Consider the following 27,469-nt stretch of genomic DNA (forward strand, 5'->3'; position numbering starts at 1 on the left):
CCGATGACCACAGGCACCACTGTGGTCTTCACCTTCCAGGCCTTCTCCAGTTCCTCTCTGAGGCCCTGGTATTTCTCCAGTTTCTCATGCTCCTTTTTCCTGATGTTGTAGTCACTTGTTATTGCTACATCCACCACAACGGCTTTCCTCTGTTGTTTATCCACCACCACAATGTCCAGTTGGTTCGCCATTACCATCTTGTCTGTCTGGATCTGGAAGTCCCACAGGATCTTAGCTCAGTCATTCTCCACCACCTTTGGGGGTGTTCCCCACTTTGATCTCAGGGCTTCCAGTCCATATTCTGCACAGATGTTTCTGTACACTATGCCCGCCACTTGGTTATGCCAGCTTTCCCTGCCAGCATCTTGCACCCTGCTGTTATGTGCTGGACTGTCTCAGGGGCCTCCTTGCACAACCTACACCTTGGGTCTTGTCTGGTGTGGTAGATCTGAGCCTTTATTGCTCTGGTGTTTAGGGCCTGTTCCTGTGCAGCCAGGATGAGGGCCTCTGTGCTGTCCTTGAGTCCAGCTTTTTCCAGCCATTGGTAGGATTTCCTGATATCAGCCACTTCAGTTATTTGTCGGTGGTACATCCCATGTAGGGGCTTGTCCTCCCATGATGGTACCTCCAGCACCTCGTCCTCTGTTCCCCATTGTCTGAGACATTCGCTGAGCACATCGTCTGTTGAGGCTTTGTCCTTGATGTATTTATGGATCTTGGATGTTTCATCCTGGACAGTGGCTCTCACACTCACTAGTCTTCTGCCTCCTTCCTTACGGTTTGTGTACAGTCTCAGGGTGCTGGATTTGGGGTGGCACCCTCCATGCATGGTTAGTAGCTTCCGAGTCTTAACATCCGTGGCCTTTATCTCTTCCATTGGCCAGTTAATTATTCCGGCAGGGTATCTGATTACTGGTAAGGCATAGTTGTTTATTGCACGGATCTTGTTCTTGCCATTGAGCTGGCTTCTCAGGACTTGCCTTATTCGTTGGAGGTATTTGGCTGTGGCTCCTTTCCTTGTGACCTCATCGAGGTTGCCATTTGCTTGTGGTATTCCTAACTGTCCTCAATGTCTGCTATTGTTCCTTCTGGGACTGAGACCCCTTCTGTGTGGATGACCTTCCCTCTCTTTGTAACCATCCAGCCACACTTCTCTAGTCCGAATGACATCCCAATGTCAGTGCTGTAGATCCTGGTTGTGTGGATCAGTGAGTCAATGTCTCGCTCGCTCTTGGCGTACAGCTTGATGTCATCCATGTAGAGGAGGTGACTGATGGTGGCCCCATTCTTGAGTCAGTATCCGTAGCCAGTCTTGTTGATGATTTGGCTGAGGGGTTTCAGGCCTATGCAGAACAGCAGTGGGGACAGAGCATCTCCTTGGTATATGCCACATTTGATGGACACTTGTGCAAGTGGTTTACAGTTGGCTTCAAGGGTGGTTTTCCACAGCCCCATCGAGTTTGCAATGAAGGTTCTTAGAGTCCTATTGATGTTGTACATCTCTAAGCATTCAATGATCCAGGTGTGTGGCATTGAGTCATAGGCTTTCTTGTAATCAATCCAGGTTGGTGTGTCGGGTTTTGCAGTCTCGGCCGATGCCCTTCATGTGTCCACTTATCTTAGCCGCTATGATGCCTGATGTTGTAGTTAAGTGAGTCCCATTTTGTAGCAGCTGGTTCAGTTGAGCTGCCAGTCGCTCATGGAGGGCAGTGAGTTTCTTCAGCCAGTAGGCATGGATCATGTCAGGTCCTGGTGCTTTTCATACCCGAGACTCTTTCTTGGACATCTGCCACAGTGATGGTTACCGGGGCTTCTCTCTCTCTCTATATATATATATATATATATATATATCTATATCTATCTATCTATCTATCTATATATATATATATATATATATATAACTAAATATAAGGCACAAATGAAAGCAAAATCTGTATCAACTTGATAGCTTTTAGTTGAGTTGTGCAGCTGGTGATTAGAGGATGATTTATTTAAGCAATAAAATCAAGCCTTGATATGACGAACATCTGATTTTAACAGCCGGGCGTCTGGACTGTGACAAATGGAGGACAAATGGCCAGCAGCTTATTAAACGCCCAGTTTTATGGTATCAGACTGAGTACCGAATGTTTCTAACATATTGCTATTGGCAGCTGAAAACTAAAAGCCTAAAACTCTTGTTCATAACCTTAATAGTTCCTTTTCTTTTTCTTCTTTTTTATTACAAGCTTCTGTTGGGGTTAGTTAGCATTTTTAGGTCCTGTAAGTCCATCACAGACCGGTGGCAGGGGAAACAAACCCCGCCATCAACGAGTAGCTGCGGAGGCATGATAAAAGAGGCAGACTGTCGGAATTACATGTCTACAAGGCAAACAACAGCTAGCAGATGTCGGGCCTGTGTGAGGCCACATTTGTCTGCAGTGAAAACACGTCAACTGAACGCTCCGCTGTGCCTCAATCTGAGCTGTTGACTCTATGGTAATGATGCAAGTCAAGCTAAACATAACAAACCATTAGCGTCCTCAGCATGCCGACAACAGCACTGGGAAAGACGGTGATCTCACTCCAGTGCATGTCCGTGTGCGCGCTCGTTGGCCGTATACCCCGGGAATGCAGATTGGTTTACAAGTATGAGCGCTGCTGCATAAATCAAACCTGTCTTCACCACGCCGCTGTAAACCGCTACCTTAAACAGTTTGCAGTCACAAAAAATTTCTTTGGTTTGATTTCTCCTGCAGCAGAATTGCTGTGCTGACTTTGGGGGAAGGAAGTTGTTTTCTGATAAAACCAGGCAATTCGACCGAGAGGGTATCTTGTTCCTCAGTTCGGTCGGATGACCTCCGAAAGCAGGATACAGTTATAAGTCGAGAATTATCTGCGATCATGCTTGTGACTTTAGAGAAGGAAGGAAACAAGAAAGAGCTTTTGGCATAAATAAAAAAGTACCCTCCAACTCCCTCCGGGGATAGACACTATTTCCCACCGGCCACTTCCTGTGAGCCTTCAAGGAAAAAAGGGAAGATGTGAGAGAAATATTTCAAGGCAGAGAGGGAAAAAAAGAGCAGGGTTGAGGTGAAAGTGGGCTGGATGGAGGAAATGAGTGAAATCAATGAGTGAAGATCTGGTCCTTATCAGAGGAAGCGAAGGGAAACCTCACAAAAGGCCGGAGTTCACACTATCACCAATCTATGGCCGTCTGTTCCTCTTTCCTTCTCTTCACGCCGGGTCTCTGCCTTTGTCCCTCTCTTGACTTGATTTCCCCTTCTAATTTCCTCCTCTCCAGCTTGTCATATCTGCCTCCATCATCTCTGCACCACCTCCCGTGTTCTTGTTTTTCTCCGTGTCCTCCTTTCCTCCTCTCAAATTACTCGGCAAGCAGTTCCCAAATTGAGAACATGTTTATGTAAATCATACAAAAGGCAGATTCGATGTGTGTGTTGCAGCTCCCTCCCTCTTTCTCTCTTTCTCTCTCTCCTTGTCTCACTTACTTTGTCACTTCGAGTCTTTGTTCAGCTAAGTTAAACTTTGCAGTGTGTCGGGCTGCCTTTGAAAGTCTGGTGGAAGGCAGACAACGTCCGCCACAGGCGTTTTCTCAATCCTTTCTCTTTTTTTTTTTTCTCAGCTTCGCCCGCTCGCACACAAACACACATGTTCTCTGACAGCTCTGCAGTTTTGAAGGGGTGTGGTGATTGATTAGTCTCTATGGAGACGATACGTCTTGTAATGAACAAGAGAAAGCTGGCATGTTAATTTGTTTAGTGTGGGCGGCTTCAGTCATGTGTGTGTGTGTGTGTGTGTTTTCCTTTGGCACGTTTCTGTGTGCATGTAAAGAATTTACACATGTAGATGTACATCACTCACCTTTTAAAGGCATTTTCTTTCATGTTTTTTTTTTTTTTGCATTGTCAGCTCATGTAGTAAAAGTATTTATTCACATTGTGTGACATTACCACCACAAAGCAGGCAGTAATGAAAAAAGCCACCGAGAACATGTTAGTTTTATGTGTAAGTCACACATGGATCTGAATTAGTGAAATAAATGAACCATTTGAAAGTCACCTTTTTTAAACTACAGTGAGAATCGCTGTAAACAGCTGGTTGTTCTGAACTTTATATACTTACATTTAGGAAGACTCATTAAATTTTTCAAACAAATTAGGCAAAAATATGTGATAAATTGAATGACTACACACATGCTGGACACAGAGATGATAGCTGCCCTTTTTTCTGACCCGAGACCTGAGGTCAGCCCTGAGGATCCTCTCTGCAGACCTGGTTGTTTGTTGTATGTCTGGTCCTGTCTTGTTTGAGGATGAACCAAACCACAAAGTGACAGATGTGCTGAGGAGAGATTAAATTATGGCATGAGTCCAAGGGGTGGATATTTTTTTAAACTATACATTTTAAGGTTTTAGCCTTAATGTACCACATTATTATGCAGTTAAGTAGGCCTATCTTGTAATTTTCTTTTGCTGTTTTAGTCACTTAAAGGTTGCTTCTCTTGCTGTAGCATATAAACAGCTGTAGCATATAGCCTTAGGTCTCCCTGTTCTTGGTATTTCAGCCCATTGGACTGGAAACATAAAAAATAGACCTTTTTCCAAATCTGAGTTATTATGTCTTTGACACACAACTGACACTTTACAGTAACAGTCACCCAACATTCACCCAGCACTCTTGTTTTTTCTGCTGATTGCCTTTTATTATTCATATAATAAAGTTTTCCAGTGAGATACAGTAGATGTACACCAACTTTGTGTAACCTATTGTATGTTTTCTAACTGCTTTGTCTTCCTGTGTGTCCCCTTACACAACAGCCACTGCAGATAGATGACAACTTCTGCGGCCAGGACTTCAACCAGCCTCTCGGAGGTACAAAAGCCATCGAAGGATTTCCACTTTATGTGGACAAGGATGACGGCATGACCTCTGTGGCGGCATACGACTACAGAGGAAACACTGTGGCATTTACCGGCACTCGCAGCGGGCGCATTAAGAAGGTAAGCAACCGGGAGTTTACGGACTTCTATGTCAGAAGATGAATCGTCCAAAGTGGTAGAACGTATCCAGGGAATGCCAGGAACAGCATCGCAGATTTGTGACCAAAATGCATGTCATGGTTTGTGCCGTTAATGGTATTTTATGTTTGTTCCCTCCATAAGTGGCTTTTTATCCCCTTTTTTTTCTTTCATTGATAGCTTTCGCAGTTGCATATAGACTTGCCAAAAGCATGACAGGCAGCTAGCTCTTCAGATGGAAGTTTTCTCCCGCAGAGCAAGGTTGAGTCTGTGTGTGTTTGTGTCTTTTTTTTGGGTGGGGAGAGAGAGATTTGTGGAGTGGAACTCACGCTGCTAGACATACTGGAGCTGTGTGGGTTTTATCTCTCTGAGTGCTGTAGTCACAGGATTTTCAAAAGCCAGTGAGTGTTTTTTTTTTGTTTTGTCTTTTTCTTTTTTAGTGGCTGTAAGGTGGGTGCAGATGACTTTTTTTATGTGTCTCTTGAGCAGCACAGGTGAGAGAAGCTCATGCCTTTTTTCGAGCCTGTTTGTTTGCTTGCTGAAATGAGCTGTCCTCAATCACAGGCAAGCAGTAATTTTTCTCTCATGTTCCGCATACACACAGATCATGCGGTCCCTGTGGGTTTTACAATATGTGTGGGCTTCCTCGAGTGCTAGTGTTGAGTAGACTGCACTGCATGTGTGCCAATCAGCTGCTCCTTCATCTGAACTCCGACTGAGGCGCGTTATGTTTTTTTTTTCATTCTTTTTCTCCGTCCTCAGCAGGACACAGCACATAAGTGTCTGTGTCAGTAATATGCTTCAGAAGGTATAAAACTGTCAGCACAGGATAAAAGGAATTCAATAAATACATATGATTGAAAAAAATCACAAAGGCAAATTCATTTTTCAGCATTTATCCTTTAAAAGGTTTTTGACAATGCTCCCCAGAAGGTATTAGTGCTTGTTCTGGCAGAGATCATTAGTTAATATTCAAGTAGCTCTTATTCACCTCACAACACATATTCATGCAGATAACTTTGTTGAAATAATAATATAATTTATTATTGCAGTAGTTTTATCAGTAGAATTAACAGATTTAGAAAAATCTGTTAATTCAAGGTACATTTTTATTTTCTGGGAAAAACACCATGTTAAGAAATAATAGTGTTTAGGAAATCTACTGGTGGCAAAAATAGTGCCAGTCAAAAAAAATAAGGAGACGGAGGTCACAAGTTCTCTATAGTATACATTAAATGTGTAACAATCATAAGCATAGACATGTGGAATTTTGCAGTGAGTCTAACTTTACCAGTGGGTTTTGGTCTGATGAGCCTATTTGTTTAGCTTTTTCTTAGCAAACACCCCAAGCGGGGTTGTCAGGAAGCAAAGGACAACATAAAAAAAAAAACACCTTATGACTTTTAAGTACAGTGGAGGCTGTGTAATGCTGTGGGCCCTTTTCCATTGGTCTGGGAACCTGTTAGAATCATGTGACAAATCAACAAAAAATGATTAAACAGACACAAAATAAGCCTAACTGATAGAAACAACCTGAAGAAGTTACTGGGAAAAAAAACAAGAACATAAGAGTGAACTGAGAACTCTGGAGAAAAAAATGGAAGTTAAATTATTATCACCAATAATTTCCATACAAAAATACATATTTCTAACTTTTCACTGATTTCAAATGAAAGTTTTTCAGTGTGAGATTTTCCTAGTGGAGTAAAAGATACATTTATTTCAAGGCTGTAGTTGTAGATAAAATTTCCACTGCAGCTTATCGACAACCTTTTGCAGTTCAGTATTTCAGTTGTCAACTCCTTTCTTGTCGGCTAAAATAACATGCTCACGTAGACGCATGCATGCCATCTTAGCGCAGCTTCCTGTCTCCCAGGTTCTGCCAAGTTGACTGAAACCTGGCCCGCCAGTCCTTGCGGCTGACCCCTGGACCATGTCTGTGACTCGCGTGCACGCAGACACATGATTTGTGTGTCTTTCGAGAGCGACAGGGTCAGCAGATCCTGGATGATATCCCGTCCATCGGAATCCCATTTCCCCTCGACCGGCACATCTTCCCTGCACTTCGGGAGACGGGAGAGGGAGGAAGGTGAATGGCAAGGTGGAGGCAGTCAGTGTGCTCGCAACAAATCAATGAGATGCTGCAGTGAAATGCAGTTGTCTGTATGAGCTGGAGGAATGGCAAAACGGCAATTACTATAAATCAACAGCAGTTTCAGCTACAAGCACTTTGTTAAGCTCTTCCATTTCTTGTTGCCGTGATTAGTTTCGCTTTAAATGAGGTTCTCTGAAATTGATTGGACAAGAATTAAATGCCTCCAACTTGCTTTGGATAAAACAAAGTTTTGGAGTGGATGGGGGTGGCACTAAAAATGGAAGGAAGCTGGGATTAGAAAGAATAAAGTGAAGCTGAACCGCATGGCTACAGGCGGTGGAGTTTTATTGCTACTCATTAGAAGTTAAACTGTGCTCCTGGCCTAATGAAATGTAAAGCTGCATTGTATTGATGTACACACACACACACACACACACACACACCCACACACACACACACACACGCACGCACACTCTGATACTCATTAGGATTCCTGCAATGGGACTGTTGCAAACTGTGTGTTTGCTTGCACAGACACGTCTCGCCTGCTAGACTCTGTATTGATTGATCTATGAATATATAATCACTAATGTCGAGCTTAAATCCACGCAGTCCATTGGAAAAGTGTAGGTTCCTTTGTCTGGATGTGTGTGTGTGTGTGTGTGTGTGTGTGTGTGTGTGTGGGTGTGTATGTGTGTGTTAGGGTGAGAGCTGTGCTGGAAGATATTGTAAATCTGCACAGGATGACTAATCGCAATGTCATGACTGACTAACCACATGGCATATACAGTAGGAGCAGAATACTGCGTAACATCTCCATTACTGCTGGGCTAATGGCTTTCTTTCTCTAGATGTTTGGACTGAGCTAACATCATGTTATTAGAGGCTGTTCTCCAGTTTTCACTTTATGTGAAATAAGAATTGTAATAAAGTCTCCTTATGCTGAAGGACAGTTAGCTCAGATGGCGTTGCAATTCCCATCTAGAAGTTCTCAGTCATTTGACAGTGTTTTGGTAGTAAGTGAAGAATTGTAAAAAAAAAAAAAATGTCCATAATTCCTCATCTCATCAGATAAACTTTCCATATTCATGATGCCTGTGGAAACAAAAGCAGGACAGTGGAAGCTAATTTCTTTTAGCAAAATATCAACATTACAATCTGAGAACATTTCTGTTTAAAACGTGGCCACAAACTTCTGACCGATCGCACAACATACCTCACAAAGAAAGCAATAAAAGATGCAAATAAAAAAAAAAATAATTCTCTTCCTTTTTTAATAAGACAATGAACATTTTATTGCCTAAAATGCAACGAAGCAATCTTTTAGTAAATCTAACCCAGGTGAAACTAAACCTAGTAGAGTTGGGGAGTTGTGGTTAAAACCTATATACCAAGATATTTTTTTGAACGTAAATGCAAAATGTATTTGCAATTTGTACAGTTTTGACTTAATTACTGCTCTATTTTTTTTTAACAAAATGCCCTTTTTTGAGTCTGTGTATTTCTATTAACAATTAATCAATTTCTAAATTAGTTGTCGATCATTTTAATATTTTGTCAACTAATCCAGTTAATCTGTGATTAATCAGATTAATAGTTTCAGCCTTAATCTCTTCATAATGGGTTTTATATACATTTTGAAAAATAATAGTAAGGAGGTAGAAACATGTAATTGCAGTGTCTGAACTCTAATGAAATGTGTAGAAAAACTCATATACAGCATGTATTTTGGACCTCAAGCAGCAATATGTATAGTGTGAGAGACAGGGTGTGTAATATGTAATTTGCTTTGAGCTCTGGGTATAACATTCGCCAATGTACAGAAGGTTATTGTATGCTGTTTCTGATTATGGAAGCCTCTCCTCTATTTCCATACAATGTCTGCCAGAGCTATCCAGAGTATGCTGTTATTATGTCTTTGTACTTCAAAATCACATAATGAAATTTTTCTTCAGGAGGTCACAGTGCTGTTCTTTGTCAGCTGACATGGTAAACATTGGGGAACCGACTTTTTGACAGTATAAAATTCACTATAGACAGTCTTATTACCTGATTGCCAGAAACGTCCCAAAAATCCAACATAAAAACCTGGAAATCCTTTTGTTTCCCTCATTTCATCTCGTCTTTTGTCTACCTGGGAGAACAAGGTACTTCTGCCGCATCAGGAGAGATGAAAAGAAATACTCAACAGCCCGAAGTGTTTCCAGATTTTAGAAGCAAAAGAAAAGAGATAAGCAGGGCAGATGGAAAGAAAGAGGGGAAAAAAGGGGAGATTTACTCTCGGCAGTGTACAGGTGTGTTTGCGTGTCTGTGTGTGTGTGGTGGGTGAAATAGAGGTATGGTTTCATGTCATTTCATCATTTCCCTACTACCAGTAAATCCAATTACTTTTCCTTCTCCTTTCTATCTTGTAAGATAGGCTGAGTGACAGGACTGATTGGAGTACAGCGCTGCTGAGGTAACCGTGCCAACTGGTTGACTGACACAACACTGGCACTTTACTGGCTTCAGACAAAGAGACAGGAGAGCCTGGTTAGACTGGAGGCTGTCTATGAGCTGCTGAGGGGGACCACAGGTTCACTCGTTACTCCTAAAGATGATCTAATTCACTCTTTGGCAACAGACTCAACATGTTCTGTTTTGCTTTACCATGGTAGCACTGTATTGTTCCACTGTGTGTTATCACGTCCTCCCTGTTTCAACTTTGTATTCTTTACTAACTACTCTCCAATCCCTGAATAGTAGTTAGACTTTAGAACCGGGGAGGGTATTGAGTGACGATGGTACTTTAGTCTTTTAAACTGGTGTTCATTACACCAGTTTGTGTCTCTGTGTGTATGTTTCCACTCCACTTGTATTTATTTGAGTGTAAGACTTTACAATGTACACACACCTCAGAAGACTTATTTTGGGGTTGTTTTATCTACTGTTCTGTAAAGTATTTTCTGTCCTTAAAGCATTCTCTTAATGCAATGCCTTGTAGCTGCATTTACTCCAGGCATGTTCACTAATAATAGTATTAATATCCCAATACACACAGTTGTAACTGATCAAAATGTGAGGAATACTGACCTATATATATATATATGGATATATGGATATATATATATATATATATATATATATATATATATATATATATATATATATATATATATATATATATATATATATATATATATATGGATATAGTTATAGATATATAATCACTAAAGTGAAGAACCTAAATTTTTCAAATTTTTCTTTATAACTTTATCATCGTGTTCTATCACAGTGATTATTAAAGGTCATGGAGGTGAAACAATATTATGACCAAGGTTAGGAATAAATCTTCTAAGTTTAGCACTAATATATCAGAACAGGGAAGGTTCAGAGGCAGGGAGGAATCTAAGCAGTGTCTGTATCGACTCCTCACATCCCAGTGAATGAGACATCCCTGGATCCTTTCCTAGAGTTTGAGATGGCCATGGATCTATCGGTCTCTGCGAGCGCAGCAGTAAAACTTGCTGTCAGAATGATTAAGGCTAATCAGGAAACATGGGAAGGGAGGTAATTTAGCATGTGAATGCTAATTAGTGCTAGCATTTAGACTGGCAGACGATGATTGAAGCTGCGCATCGGCTGCCTGCGCTGGTTATACGGCAGAAAAATACCCAGCAGTCTGTCGGGTGGGGGGAATGATTGATAATCTTTGCGTCGAGCTGCTGCCTGTTTCCCTGTTTATGTGTAAATGAGTGTGAAATATTGTTTCACTTACCCTCCGATGTTAACTCGTAATGCACAGATGAGCTCAACACCTGAACACTCTAATTCCATCCCCATCCCATTAGCTAGAACTTAGTGAAATAATGTCCAATTTGTTTCCAATAACGCTCACCAGGCTTCTCAAAAGCTCCTTTTCATATTCGCACGTTTTTCAATCTCCGGCTCAAAAAGACATTAGCAGATATTAGTGCTTCTGAAATTACAGTTTGTACTGCTGTGATGTGCATGAATATATACGACGAGTGTGAGGGAATGGCTGTTTTAGAGCTGCTGTGTTATAGCCTCTATAAATGCATGTGTTTGAAGTTGCTATAAGAGCCTTTTGAGTGCAGACCAGTGTGTAAATCCTACAGAGGTAAAATTACTGCTTTAAGCGGTGCTGGTGTTTGAGTGAATTATTAGCCTGCTCTCTCCCCTACTACTCGTCTGCTCTCCTTGTCTTTGAGTCTTACAGTTTTCATGTCTGCGACGACTCTCCGCTTCCCAACACTCATATGTCACCTTCAGGTCCCTCTCTCTCCTGAGTTACTTGGGTTTGATGCCTACAAATCTGCCTCCCTAGAGACTTTCTCGCCTCATTTATGTGAGAGTGTGTGTGGCGAACTGTCCTTCTCTCTTGAACTGAGTTTCTGAATCTTGTCCATCCATTAGAGCATTAATTAGCTATTGTCATCAATCTTCCTTATCACCACACTTTCGGTGTATTCAATTAATGCTTAGGAAACAAAATGACACCACTGGATTGGTTGCTTCATGAATGTCATTGTCTTGCTACTTGGTATTTCTGCTTCCCAAGCTAGTTGTAAGCCCCGCCCCTTTACATACCAGTCAAATGATCTGAAAACTCTCACTGTTCCTGATCTTGATAGGGGACAGTATTGCCTTTTACGAAAAGAAAAGACAAATGCTGTTGCCTGTTTTGTAATGTGAATTGGACTAATGTTGGATTGAGACAAGGTGTCATTTTATGGAAACTAGAACATAATATTATGATTTTTTTTTTTTAGAAAAATAAGTTTCACAAATTACATTGTAAAGAAACTGTCAAGGTATCCTCACAGATATAAATAACTCTTGACCATAAAAATCATGACAGCAGATACTTTTTGTACAATTACTGACATCTGGGGATCTCAATATTTTGTGGTATGTATTGTGATAACTACAAAAGTGACATTAGAAAAGCACACATTCTTGGTATACTTTGTTTGCACTGCATATATGCAGTGAAAGCTCCCACAAACACTAAAATAAAAAGTGATTATTTTCTTTATTGGTAAACTGCAATGCATAGGAAACAAAATGACACTACTGGATTGGTTGCTTCATGGAACAAAATTTTTGAATTTATTGATATTTATCGCTGCTTTCATGGAATAAGCTCAGGGTAACTTAGTTAAAGTAACAATTTCAACAATATTGTCATTAACTGGAATTCACTTTTGTTATGATAAATTAAAATTCTAATCACAATAAATTTTTCACCATGACAATACAATAATTGCCAATACCTATTGAAATTACATATCAAATCTATTTGTCTTGTGCAAAATCAAGTCTATTTTGTGTTGTGATTATGACACACTCCTGTCAGAGATGTTTTCTAAATACCCAGGGTAAGACTTGTATTCCTCAAGGTGTCAGATTGCCAGATTTATAATAAACTTTAAGCGAGTAAAGCAAGAGGCAGAATTGTTTGTGTAAAGGTTCTGCTTGACTGTATAATATGATGGTGGTGAGCTAATTTATTATAATTTTAGCAGAAAAATGTGCAATGAAAACCATGTGGAGTGGCACGGAATGTCCTACTTAGTTGATTTAATGTACATAACTGGATAAAATTACAAATAAGGCACCAAGGGACTTTATCTTTGTTTATTCATCACAAAGTACATTGATAGTTGCCTGTATTTAAATTCCTTGGCAGTATAAATTTGATAAAAGAAGACAAATAGAACAAAGATGTTGTGATAGCGTAAAATAGTCTGATGCAGAAACAAGCTGGATTTCATCGCCCTCTGAGTCAGTGGCTGATATAAAGCTGGCCTCATCAGTTATTAGAGGCAGCTGTGTCTAATGTCCCACTATGGTCGTGGGTTCTATTCCCATGTGGGCTATCACTTCATGTGTATTATTACCCCCCGTGTCCTTGAGCAGGGCATTATCCCGGCTGTCCCTCTGGACGAACACGGCTCGGTATTAATGGACGGGCGATGTGCGTGGAAACCTAGATGGATATATTAGCGAGCTAATGAATCTTTGATAAGTGGGAAAGCTTTGCGTATGTCAAGAGACAAGCGGAAAGATCACAGCTAAGCCCATCAGCTGAAAGATGGCTTTAATTCACACAAAACCCTTGAAGTCTTTGACATTGGCAGCACCATTGTCGGGCAGAGTGATGTGGAGAAAAGGGAACGGATTTTACCCAGATGAATGAAAAATGTAGGAGTTTATGACTCATTATCAACAGAGTAGATTTCCTTTTTAATGTGCTTTCCTAAAAGTAGAGGTTAAACACTAATATGGCTCGGAATAATAAACGCTTCAACCGCCAAACTGGGTGTATTTGTTCTTGGATTGGTTTGGATTTCTGATCTTTTTTCCATTTTCCATCATGTTAATCCACCACAGTGCCTTCCAGGAAGAGCTTTTCTAATCATGAAGTCATTCACATGTAGCTGCTGGATGAATGCCGTGACTGTGTGGAGGAAGGTCTCCAACACTGAAGGGTTGGGAAAAAACCCCCCGAGTTAGCCTCTCGACCCGAGAAATCCAGGCCCTCTAACCCCAAGCGGTCTGCTTTAGTCTAAGCACCGACTCACAGCGTCCCAAGATCAGGGTATGCGAGGTCATGGATCCAGACAAACAGAGGCACACACACATCATTCGGAAGTTCAGCAGCAGCCAGCTCTGTGACCAGACAGCTGTTGTCGCTGACGACCAGCGTCAGGTGCCAGTGGCCCGATTCAGGCTGGCTAACCTCCCCACATTCCATGTGTCTTGCACAGATACAGGGGTGGGACGATGGGTGGACATGTGTCCCTCCGTCTCTGGCGAGCATCTGGAGAACAACTGGCACGTCGGGGCTGCGCTTGAGCACATTGGATTTGTGTTGACCAAAAGATGCGAGTCACCAAATATGTGTAGGACGCTTAAATTTAGCATTTAGCAAAGTCTGCTCCCTTGAATTACATGCGTTTCACTTTTAATTACATGGCTGAGGATAGATTGTGATGTTTGGGTGTAATATACATGTGTGCTTGTCTCCATTATGCTAATATGGCTTAGATATATAGCAAAACGCAGCCTGCGTGGGTGTGTATGTATGCGTGTACACGTGATTAAAGGGACGGATGCTTTCGGTGTGTGAGGTGGAGGTGTGTGTTCGTCACTCCTAGAGGTATAAATCCTTAGATTATAGGGAAGATTATAGGGAATGTCGCCCTCTCTGCAGGATGTTGGTATGTGGGATCACCGTGATTAGTGTGTGCCGTGTTTAGTGTAGGAAGTAATGTGCGTTTACATACTACAACAGCTGTGCTTTCTTCATGTAGACTCGGAGAGGCCCACCTGATGCCAGGGCAGCTGCTGCACAAACAGCCCCTCTACACTCATGCACACAAACAGTGCCAGGATAATTTTTTTTCTTTTGGGGTACAAGTGTGTGTTTGCTGCAAAGAGGAAGAGAAAGGGGCAGCTGCAGTGTAAAGCCTTCATCAACTGTTCCTCTAGACTGTCCCATCTGTCCAGACATTAATACACACACTCACTCCCATACACTAATACGTACACACGGGTCCGTCTGTTGTCTTATCAGTCACACATGGCGCACTTCACACTCAATGGGCCCTGTCACGACAAAGATGCATATTCTCTGATGTCTTGTGTGAGGAAAATCTGTGTCAACTGCATCTGACACCATGAACACCATTTTGGGCATTTTTGGTTTAGATGGAAGCAGCATCCACCCACCCATCCGTGGGACAGTTATTAGAGTTGAGGCCAAAGTATACAGGAAACTGTACTGCAAGCTGTTTTAGGATTAACTTAACTACAGCTACGCATTTATGGTGCTGCTAGTTGACAGATAAGGCCAAACAGGTAATCATTTACTGAGAATTGTAGATCTCCTATTTAACACTCAACTAGTCAATCAATAGTCAACACATGGATTCATGAGGATCAGAGAATGCAACTGCCTGTGAATAGATGAAATCCATGAATACCCAAGATCACTTCTAGAATCGGTTAGAAAAGCCTATTTTAATTGTTCAATTCCCAAATTTACCATAATGTGCATTAATACGAACAGTGAAAACCATCAGATGCTACTGGACAAGCTAACATCTACGGTCTTCTTTATTTTTGCCCTTGGAGGACCTCGGGGTCCACTTTCCTTAGTGTTTTGTCCATTTTGAGTTCAATAATTAATTTAGCTGTAGTAATGGAGCTAGTAGTACCAGAATCTCCAACTTGTCAACTAGGCTTTAGTAGTTATCCTACAAAGCCACAATTTCATTAATTAGTCAACTAGTCCTTGTTCAGTGATTTACATCTATTTAGATATTTAGCTGCTCTAGTGAAGCATTTGGAACATAACTTAAACCACTCATTTTAAGTTATGTTCAGAAAACTGGGGTAGCTTTTAGTTATCTTGTACCAGTTAACCAGTTTGATTTTTTTTAACTCTTAGTGAATTAGTGACAGTATAAAAATGATCAAGTCATTTTACTGATTAATATACTTGGCTAGAAAATATTTAATTTTCAGTAGTAAGCAGTTTGTACTATTTATGTTCTACTTGTCAGTTTCTATTTAGACTAATGGCTGTATTTCAGATTACATAGTAAACCAAAGGTGGATCATTTGACTCAAAGTCTATCTCTACTTTGTGCTTTCTTCCCCTAGTCATTGTCATAACCTTAATACCTCTTGATGTGTTTTTGTCCAACTCCATGTCAGCTTGCCAGCCAGGTACAAGGTCATCTTGCGGCTCAGCCGCCGTATGCTAATGACGGAGAGATGCAGACGGAGACCCTGAAAGCTGCTTTGAGGTTAAGGAGACGTAATGAAATGGATCGTAAGAAGGTTGACACTGAGAGACAGTGTGTGTCTCTGTGAGTGAGAGCATTGTCCCTGATGATGTTTATAATATTGATTGCCTGCTCTCGAGAAGCTGCCTGATTTTTGATTTGGGCACTTCTGAGCATTGTGATTGCAGCGCGAACATCTAATGCCTTGAGTGGCCTCTGCAATCAAGGACAATGACCCTTAACTCCATGCATCCCCTCTCTTGCCCACACACTGGTTCTTTTTCGCAGGCACTCTCTCTCACACAGGCTTAGTTGTCTGTATTTTTGAACTTTTATTAATGTAGGTTTTTAGGAAGTCAACAAGGGCAGAAAAAACTAGACATGTCTCCTCCTCCCTTTGGTTGGACTTCAACAAGCTACATTACCCTTGTGTGTGCGACGACTGAGCCAAACGTAGAGGACTATGGCAAATGATACAAGTTTTACGTGTGTGGGGTCGGTTGAACCCCATTTCTTCATACAAGGGTTAAAGCTTGAACTGACACATAGATTTGTATGTTTTTCTCAGTTTTCTTTGAATGACAGTGCTGCCCTTTTTTGTTGTTAACAAATCCTTAATTGGACTGAATATGTTTTACAGAGTGTTGTTGTGTTGGATCTCTAAAGGCCATAATATGCTGTCCTCATGGTGCGAATTAGATGTGTAAATTTCCAGCGCTGTTAAACAAATTTGCCATGAAATGAACCTCCCAGCTGCTCTTTATATGAAAGCCACTCAAGAAGATCCAAAGTGGGGAGAAAAGTAAATGCTTTAATGAATTAATTTTACAGTTTTTCTTTAGATCTTCTTTCAGTGTTTCAGGTTAACCTTTTAAACTTTTGTCTTACATTGAGTGCAATGTAACTATTTAACAATGGCAAACTTAATTTGCTGTATTTTGAAAAATTTAGGTTGAACTATACTTTTTATATTTTGCAAAATCCAAGGATAAGACCAACCATTCCAGTCATGAATCCATAAATAACAATAATAATAATTATAATAATAAAAACAGGTGACAATAAATAAGATTAATATCTGGTTTCTTGATGGTGACTGAGTCCTACTGCAAATACGGTACATAGTGTGAGAGTTTTTAAGTGCAGTGTTTTTCAAGGGATTATTATGATGAGAGACTGTAATGGTTGATGCAGAACCCTGTAGCAACATTTTCCAAGTCTAAAGCAAAGGGTTTAGGTTATGAAGCAAAAAAACAACAATTGGAATTTTATTAACTGGAGCTTCAAGAGTCATATCAAACATTAGTCGTATCTAACGTTAGCTTAGTAGTTCAAAAACTGCCTCACATGAAACCTGTCAGCAGAAACAAGATTTCAGTTTTTGCAAGACTGTAGCTGACTGGGCTGAGTCACATTACCTTTAAAAACAAAAGGCTGTTGGGTCCTGATGAAAAGTTGGTGCTGTTTAGAAAAACTTATGCCATACCACACTGTTTAGTGAGGGAGGCATGTATCCATCTATCCATCTATTTTCTATACACCCTTGTCCCTTAGTGGGGACGGGAGGGTTGCTGGTGCCTATCTCCAGCTAATGTTCCAGGCGAGAGGCGGGGTACATCCTGGACAGGTCACCAGTCTGTCACAGGGCAACACAGAGACACACAGGGCAAACAACCATGCACACACTCACACCTAGGGGCAATTTGGAGAGGCCAATTAACCTGACAGTCATGTTTTTGGACTGTGGGAGGAAACCAGAGTACCCGGAGAAAACCCACGCATGCACAAGGAGAACATGCAAACTCCATGCAGAAAGACCGGTGCCAGCAATCAAACCCAGAACCTTCTTTCTGCAAGGCAACAGCTCTACCAACTGCGCCACTGTGCAGCCAGCGAGGCATGTAATATTGTTGAAATGTATTCAATTATTTTATTCTTATTTAAAACGACAGAGTTTTCAAACTTGTCATACCACAAGCAAATGGCAACCTCAATGAGGTCACAAGGAAAGGAGCCACAGCCAATTACCTCCAACGAATAAGGCAAGTCCTGAAAAGTCACCTCAATGGCAAGAACAAGATCCGTGCAATAAACAGCTGTGCTTTACCAGTAATCAGATACCCTGCAGAAATAATTAGCTGGCCAATGGAGGAGATAAAGACCACGGATGTTAAGACTCGGAAGTTACTAACCAGGCATGGAGGGTTCCACCCCAAATCCACCACCCTGAGCTGAGACTGTACACGAGCCATAAGGAAGGAGGCAGAGGACTAGCGAGTGTGAGAGCCACTGTCCAGGATGAAACATCCAAGAGCCATAAATACATCAAGGACAAAGCCTCAACAGATGATGTGCTCAGCGAATATCTCAGACAATGGGGAACAGAGGACGAGGTGCTAGAGGTACCATCATGGGAGGACAAGCCCCTACATGGGATGTACCACTGACAAATAACTGAAGTGGCTGATATCAGGAAATCCTATCAATGGCTGGAAAAAGCTGGACTCAAGGACAGCACAGAGGCCCTCATCCTGGTCGCCCAGGAACAGGCCCTAAACACCAGAGCAATAGAGGCTCAGATCTACCACACCAGACAAGACCCAAGGTGTAGGTTGTGCAAGGAGGCCCCTGAGACAGTCCAGCACATAACAGCAGGGTGCAAGATGCTGGCAGGGAAAGCGTACATGGAACGACATAACCAAGTGGTGAGCATAGTGTACAGAAACATCTGTGCAGAATATGGACTGGAAGCGCCGAGATCAAAGTGGGGAACACCCCCAAAGGTGGTGGAGAATGACTGAGCTTAGATCCTGTGGGACTTCCAGATCCAGACAGACAAGATGGTAATGGCGAACCAACTGGACATTGTGGTGGTGGATAAAGAACAGAGGAAAGCCGTTGTGGTGGATGTAGCAATACCAAGTGACTACAACATCAGGAAAAAGGAGCACGAGAAACTGGAGAAATACCAGGGCCTCAGAGAGGAACTGGAGAAGGCCTGGAAGGTGAAGATCACAGTGGTGCCTGTGGTCATTGGGGCCCACAGGGCAGTCACCCCCAAACTGGAGCAGTGGCTAAAACAGATCCCAGGAACAACATCAGACATCTCAGTCCAGAAAGGTGCAGTTCTAGGCACAGCCAAGATACTGCGCAGAACCCTCAAGCTCCCAGGCCTCTGGTAGAGGACCCGAGCTCAGAGGATGAAAAGAGAGACCACCTGCAGAGGGTGAGAAGGGAATTTTTTTTTTGTAGATATATAGATATAGATATATAATAGAGAGACAGAGAGAGAGATGTACTGAACATTTTTCACCATTGCCATTAGTTAATTTAAATTAAATTCCTGGCCCCTCTCATAATCAGAAGTCTGCATATTATTCTATAGGCCCCTCTACAGATTATTTAGAGAAAGTCTACCTCCATAATTCCAGCTTACATGTTGGCTGTCTTGTTGCATTGCCTAACTGTTGTACCATTTTTATTTATTTATTTATTTATTTATTGTATATTTTATTTGATGACTAAATGCAATCACATTTGATGGGTAAACAATGCAATCAACACATCAGCATTTCATTATCATCACAGTTTTCCATTGTGAAGTCATGTTGGAGCAAACCATTCCAGGCCTTTCTAACAATCCCTGTTCGTGAGTTGGTTTTCTGAGATGTCCACTGCTGATAGAACTGGTGGCACCTCATGGTGTCATCATTCTGTGACTTATTATTTACTTATCTTCCTTCTTCTTCATTTTCTCCCACTCTTTATTGCGTCATTTTGCCGTTCTCCTCGTACTGTGTAAGCTAATCAAGCACATGATCTTTGTATAGGTGAAAATGTTTTACGTTAGATTTTTTTTTATTATTTTGCAAATAACTTTGTGTTTCTCAACTGGGGGCTTACATGTGTATTAGGTGGACAGACAGGCAAAGAGATAATCAACAGGAGAGGAAATATATCCACGCTGATAGCGGTATAAAAAGGGAAGGACAAAGACCTGATGTTATTCAGCCATCTGGTGTGTGTGAGAGTGTGTGTGTGAATCTATATGTGTGTTCTTACCTCTATTGTATCTGTATACAGTCGAGAGAATGACTTAGATTACCAAGACTGATATCAAAGTCACACTCTAGGACACGCTCCAACTGCTAGCACTTGGAGCGCGCACACACACACACACACACACACACACACGCACACACACACACACACACACACACACACACACACACACACACACACACACACACACACACACACACACACGTTTGTTTTGCTATCTTTGTGGGGACTTTCCATTGACTTCCATTCATTTTTTCTCATTTCTACAGCCTAAACCTTACCTTTACCCTTTTCCTAACCCTAACCATCACATACCTAACCCTAACCCTAACCAAAACTCAATTCATACCTTAGCCCTAACTCTGACCCCTGACCCAAAAACAGGGTTTCCCCTCGTGGGGACCAGGCTCAGGTCCCCACGAGGAGCGATTGGTCCCCACAACGTAGCATATGTCAGGAAAATCGTCCCCACAAGGTATTACAAACAAACGCACAGATACACACATGCACACACACACATGTGTCTCTGCACCCCTTTGGTTTTCCCTGGGAAGCATACAAAGCACTCAGCTGCTGTGTGTGTGTGTGAAGGTTTCCCCTCTGATAGAAGTGTACAGTGACTTGGCAGGCTGCCTAATGTTAGGAGTCATATGGAGGGACAATAGAAGAAAGGAAGAGTGTACAGAGAACAGGGCATAAAAAGGGAGGGATGAGACAGAGAGACAACTGATGGGAGGAGAACAGAAAAAGACAGGAGATGAAAAGGACGAGTGGAGGAGGATAGAGAATGGAAAATCCAATGATGTCTGAAAATGTATTTGTAAACGGCTCTGTTATCTGATCCTAATGGACAAAATTAAACACTTATGAAGATATACGGCTGTTGTAGGCTCTGTCCAAGTAAAAGCAATAGAGCTGTTTGTATAATAAAGTCATGATGATGTGGTTTTTCTTTAATTCAAACCACAGAAGTTTATTATAATGCTGTTCCCGCAGCTTAAAGTCATTTAATGAGATGTAGTTTTCTTATGTGGAGTAAATCCCTTCTTCCCCACCTGTTGCTGTGAGTTTTCAGTCAACTGTGTGTCATAAACAAATGATGGGTTTTCCTGATTATCTTTTCCGGTTGTCATAGAAGCTTATAACGTAGGCTGTTTAACAAAGAACACAGATAATTGTAGCTTTTCAATCAGATAAAATCACTTATAACTTTTTATATAGGAAACCTAAAAGTCATGCTGTAAAGCAACACTCTTCAGTATGGATACTGCTACAAAGTCAAGAAGACTCAAAGCTAGCAGATTTTGCTATCAGTTAGCCTTTTAAGAACAAAATAAGAGGAAGAGAAACCAAAAAAGCTGCAAGGGAAGACGTTCCATAAACAACAGAAAAGTTGGTTATTTAGCTGCACAATGTGCTACGCTTTATCCATTTGATATTCAAAATTCTGAGATGTCCATGTTGCAATGATGGAACAATGATGGAACATGGACATCTCAGAAGTATGGTACGGGACAGGTTTAAAATGTAAGCTCCATAATCATTTAGCTTTTATTTCAAGTACTGGAAAAAAAAAACAACATGTTTTACAGTGACTACTCTCACACACAGTGTGACATCACCTCCACTCCTAATAAATAATAAATCAGTAATGGCCGCTCTTTGTGAAAAGGCTAAAGCAATGTATTTTCGACAATATTGATATATCTTCTAATATTTCTTAAAGAGAACAATTTTTTCAACTCTTAAAAAAATTACTGGATATAAAATCCAGCCACTTTACAATCAGTTTTGTTTAGATATTGAAAAATAGAACTCTGTCATTCCATACTTGTATATTCTGTCGCTGCACAATTGATCACAACAAAATTAGTTTACTTAATACTACCTTTAAACATTTAGAAATTTGTTGATGTTCTTAAGAACAAAAACATGAAAGTAATAATCCTCAAAATACTCTGTTGGTTTTTCAAACATGATCAACATCATGAAATCATTTTAACAATAAATTCACAATTCATACCACTATTAAAAAAAAATCCCAATTTGCAAAATTAAAGAATGCAAAATTGTGTATCCCTGGGTGCACATTTAAATCTCACATTTAAATCTCATGTAACATTGGTAGTAAAAGGAATCTTGTGTGAAAATATCAATAGTACTGTAGTGATGTCTTCACTCTGTAACACTGCTGGATCCATTCTAATAATATTTTGCCCCTTTGTTAGAGAATATTGACCAAGCTTGAAACCCAAGTAGTGTTAGTCACACTTTTCCTGTGGCACCAAAGTGTCTTTGTAACATGCACCCACTAATTAACAGCCTTATCTTCAAAAGCAAAAGACTTGGTCTTCTTCTGTATTTTCACTCCTAAGTGTGTGTGAGTTTGGTGGCTGTGCAGAATGTAGTTTCTCATCCCACGTTGAGCCTAGCAGGAGTCAGGATTTTCTATTATGAACTTATTTGTTTTCTATTTCTCCTTCATTTGCAGCAGTTCACCAGTGTTTGTTGTCCATGTCAAGTATTGAAGTACATTATTAAACACGGTTTTTAAGAAAGCTATCTCAATATTAATGTATGCTAAGGCATTTTAGACCTAATTTGAGATAAATATCTTCCATATTGTGATATACTTTACTTATTTTTATCTGCTGCAATGTTCACTGATGGAAACCCAGGAAGAGAACAAAAGTGAGCAGCCGTGATTACAGCCGTACAGCACTGACGCAGAACGATCAACTGATGAGCCACAGTGCCGAGGTTAATCCATCAGATTACAGCAGATTACAATGCATGAGGGATGTCTGAATGGAAGATTAGAACAGAGAGATGATGGACGGAATAATTGGATGGATGGACTGTGGAGAGCGATAGACGGTGAAGGATAATATGATAAATATTAGGAGCTTTATATCAGCCTCGGTTTAACTGTTGGAGTAGTTGTACTTTATATATCTAGTTCTAGTTTAGATTGGATATAGGGTTTTTGTTGTATTTAAAATGATATCTAGTTTAGAGTAAATAAGTAATCCCAGTGAGTACGCAATAAGCCATTTAGTGAATCACCTGAATCTGCAAAAAACAGGGAGTTTACTCAAGATGCTTCCCTATTGCTATAATGCTCAACAAATGAAAAAAAAAAAAAGAACAGAAGTAGAAAGAAAGAAATTTAAATATATTTTAGAAGTACTGGGTGACTTGCCTTTAAAAACAGGTTTTTATCTGTTTTCCATTTTTAGTGCAAACATTTCACACGACTTTGATCTAACCTTTGTGCTACAGCAGCTTCACCTTCTCTGAGAACGCTGGGAAGGTTTTGAAGAATGTTTATGGAGAGCATTGGTGAAGTCAGATGCTGATGTTGGATGAATTGTCACCACTATAATTCATCCTAAAGGTGTCGTATTGAGTTAAGGTCAGGGTTCTTAGTGGATTGGTCAACTTCTTCCATACCTAACTCCTTGTCTTTATGGGCCTTGCTTTGTCATGTTTGAAGGAAGGTGTCATTCCCAAACTGCTTCAACAAAGTTGAGAGCATGAAATGGTCCAGAATGTTTTTGTTTTCTCAAAGATTAGGAGTGTGTTACACTGGAACTAAGGGACCTGGAACAGCTCAGTACCTCTACACCCAACTTTAGACTTGGCACAGTCCAGTTAGACACACTACCACATCCAACTCTTTGCATGTAAACTAAAGGCCACAAAAGTCGTGGTTTTTGCACTTCATTATTTGCTGTTCTGTGGAGCATACCAAATTGTGGTTACTTTACAGTTATTCCCAATTGTATTAACATTGTCAGATTACAACCAAGGTGCTTTAACACTAGCTGTGTTTAGTTTGCTTTAATCAAACTCTAGTTTGTTAGCCTAGAAAGTGCAGTTCACTTGGGGAGGTGTGACTGAGCAATCAATCTCTGATGCAGGCAAAAAAGCAAACTCTGGTCAGCCGAACTAAATCTCAGTTCAGTTGAAGTGAACTCTGGGACGGTTCGAATGCATGTGATCGGAGACTACTCCAAAAGCAGGAAGTGGACTACGGTTCAACCACAATGTTTCCTTTAGTGGTTCTTGGTGCAGCGCTGCCACAGGCGAGGAGGTGAACACGTTTTTTCAAACAGTTTGAACTATTTGACGCAATGTAGTGTGAAAAAGAACAGCTGAAAATGATGCAAAAGAATGTTGCATTATTCTTTTGCAACATTCTTGCAAAAGAATGCTGGACTATTACACCTGATAGTCCAGCAGATGATCAGGTGTGAATAAATGTTGCAATTGTGGGAAACACCCTAAGAGTCCACTGTAGAATATTTAGTGGTGATGAAATTTCACAACTTGACTGATGGCATCAGAGCACAACCCTCAACTTCACCGAGCTTCTGAGAATGACCCGTTCTTTCACAAGTGTTTATGGAAGCAGTCTGCATGCTAGGTGCTGCGGTTTTATTCACCTGAGGCAACGGAAGTGTTTGGAACACCTGAATGCAGTGATGAGGAGGGGCGAGCGAGTCCTTTTGGCAACATAGTGTGTATCAATAGGGTATTCCATCATATTTCCATTAAACATTCTCTTCCTGTATCTTGTGCGACCCTAATTTCTAATTTCACCTGCCGATGCTACATCTAGTTAACATTTCAGATCACATAGCCAAAAAAGAAAAACAGAAAGCAATGATGGAGTTAGTCACGTTGACTGATCAAAAGAGGTGGAGGAGGGAGCAGAGAAAAGGGAAGGGAGGGAGACTGGAGGAGAGAGGCCTCTTCACAGCCTCCTATATCTGTCCAAACAGCTTTCATGCCAGCTAAGAGTCTTGCCATTTCAGGTTTTTTTTCCATCTCTCTCCTTCCTTTTTTGTCGTCCTCTCCCTGCCAGACTGCTGACAGAATTTGGAAACAGGGATTAGAGAGGACAGATGCATGGAGATGGACAGATAACAGCTTTTGGAACACGATCGGCATGAAAACTTTAGGAGTTGTTGTTGCAGCTCGGATATTTGTGCAGCCTTTCAGGTCTATATAGCGTTTGGTATATTAATGATAGTGGGCCACCGTAGGCGTTTGTGACAGTGGAACACCTGTTTTGATCTAACTGGCATTGACCTGCTGCTCCTAGAACCGATTCCACCCCCAGTAGCGTCACAAGCTTAGGATTTGCTCACATTTGGGTAGAAGTGAATTAGTCTGGTTGACTGCACTGTTTCTGGACGATAAGGTCCAGTTACCAATGGTGATAAGGTCTGGCTTTCTGCCGCAGTTCCTTTGGCAGGAAGGAGGTGGATAGGGACGAGGTTGGGGTTCTACGCCGGCCAATCAAATATGTCCTCACTAAACAGGAAGCAAAGTCAAAGTTTTGGAGGCACAAACTGTGGCAATTTGACTTAAATGCTTTTTTCTGTAAACACAGATTGACTCTGATTTGACACATTTAGGGGAAATAAATATAGCTAAAATGGAAAAAAGTGGAATTTGGCAAAAAAAACAACTTTTTTTGAAGATTATAAAACAAATTTCATAGGGCTCTGCTTTTACCCATGCTTTGCAAAATACCTTAAGCTCAGACAGGTTGGAGGCCGAGCACATTGCATCATCAATTTTCAAGTCTGGCCACAGATTAATAACTAGACTTTGGCTAGGCCATTTTTACATATGAATGGGCTTTGATCCAAATCGTTTTATTCTAGCACTAGCTGTTTTTGTTTTTTGTTTTTGCAACCACTATCAGCTTCTTCTGCCAGGATTGTCCGTTATTCTCCTGGATTTATACTGCAATTAAATATCACAAAGTAGGGCTGGGAATTTATCGTATCGCTTAGCATTTATCAGGAAAAATTTGTCATAAGAATTTTGATTTATTATCACAAAAAATGAGGTTAATGTAAAAAAAAGGGACTAAAATGTCAGTTTGTTTCTACAGTAGCATAAAAACATCAGTAAATTTACATGAAGAAGCTTATTTATAATATAAATGTTTTTCAAAAGCAGCATTTACATTTCTAGCACCATGAATGAAGTAATACATTGTTTTTTATCATCACTTTTATCGTCACAATAGTACTAAAAAAAAAACTGCAATAAAATTCTAAATTCATGTCACCCACCTTTAACACACAGACATTTTTTGTCAAAATATTTGAAAAACATAGAAAAACAGTTTTTTATTTATATGTTGGTTTGTGAAATTAATCTCAGTAAATCACATTACAGTAAAGCTCATATTTGACAACTCACTTTCAGCCGAGGAGGCAAAAGTGGAATGGAGCAAATCAAACGTGCGCTCCAAAGGCCTGTAGAGCAGGTTCAGAAGGCAGAGCGCTTTACATTAGGGAATCCACAGAGAGCTTGGAACATGGAGGTCAAAGGTCAACAGCGAGGAAGTTTAATAAAGAAAGAGAGGGAGGACAAATCGGGGCAAAGGGGAGGACATTTGATGGATTGTTTCCTGTCTGTGTGCCTCTCTGCTCTCTCCATTCCCTCATCTCCTCCTCACTGCATGATTGCTCTGTCTGCTCCGCCGTTTTAAGCGGCTGTTTACTAGGGACTGTGTGTCCGAGGCAGTGTGTTAAATAAAGAGGAAAGTGCTCAGTCTCAATCACGTACAGTTTTAGCAGTCTGACCATGCTACTTTGCAACTTTTTTCTATCTCATCTGAAGAGATATGCAGGGACAAGACATAGTTCCAACACTGAGAAGAATGTGGCGGTAAAATCATTGGAAAAACACGTAGAGGGCAAATCAAACAATGTAGCCTGCCACTGTTTGCAATTTGTGTCTGCTCTGAGTCAATCTTTGTCTCGCTCTCCTTTTCTGTCTCCGTCTCCTCTGGGGTAAAGCGGCTATTCAACACATTCCTTTGTTTACCCTTCTAATTGGAAGATGTCTAGCTGTAGCGCTGCAGCCTTTTATGGCATCGCAAGTCTGATCACACGCACACACATGCACGCTCTCTCATGCACGCATGGTGTAATCTAGCACAGCAGCTCTGAGAAAAGAACAAAAAGACAGAAGACAAAAAAGATCAAATTATCAGCTACATTTAATTACCCACAACTAGACAGACAAAATAACGAAGCTAAATCCAGATTTGTCTGGGTTCACATGCAAGAGAGAGAGAGAAAGAGGGAGTGGGCACAGGAATTTAGACTTTCTCTCTCTCTGCTGTGCAGCAGGGAGGTTTTTCCGTCCTTCTTTTTCTTTTTTTTTGAAGGCATTGCTGCAGAGTAAAGTGATGACTGCTTATCGGATTAGGGATCGCCGGATAATAAATACCCTTGTTTGATTTCTCCACCCATACTCCTTAAACATGATTACTGCTTTCTGTTACCGCCAGCATCACATTAAAGCTCGCTGCACGGCGGCACCACCATTTGCATAATGTTTATAGAGATGGTAAGAAGCGATGGCTGCAGAGGATGGATGCCGAGGAATGCATTCAGCTGTCACTCTTCCTCCATCTTAACTCGTCCTTCTTTATGCCGTTTGTTGCCACTTCCTGTTGACTT

At 40.9% G+C, this 27,469-nt stretch overlaps 1 protein-coding gene across 1 annotated transcript in view; it reads left to right on the forward strand.

Annotated features, from left to right (window-relative positions):
* plxna1a (plexin A1a) overlaps nt 1-27,469 on the forward strand; it is a 311,405-nt gene that overhangs the window by 74,685 nt on the left and 209,251 nt on the right. The window contains exon 4 of the mRNA XM_088006887.1: nt 4,818-5,000. Within this exon, the coding sequence (XP_087863013.1) occupies nt 4,818-5,000 (183 nt within the window). The remainder of the gene's footprint in view (nt 1-4,817; nt 5,001-27,469) is intronic.

The sequence above is a fragment of the Poecilia mexicana genome, unplaced genomic scaffold (assembly GCF_051168715.1).
Source record: "Poecilia mexicana isolate PSO_F unplaced genomic scaffold, ASM5116871v1 scaffold_7, whole genome shotgun sequence".
Classification (NCBI taxonomy): Eukaryota; Metazoa; Chordata; class Actinopteri; order Cyprinodontiformes; family Poeciliidae; genus Poecilia; species Poecilia mexicana.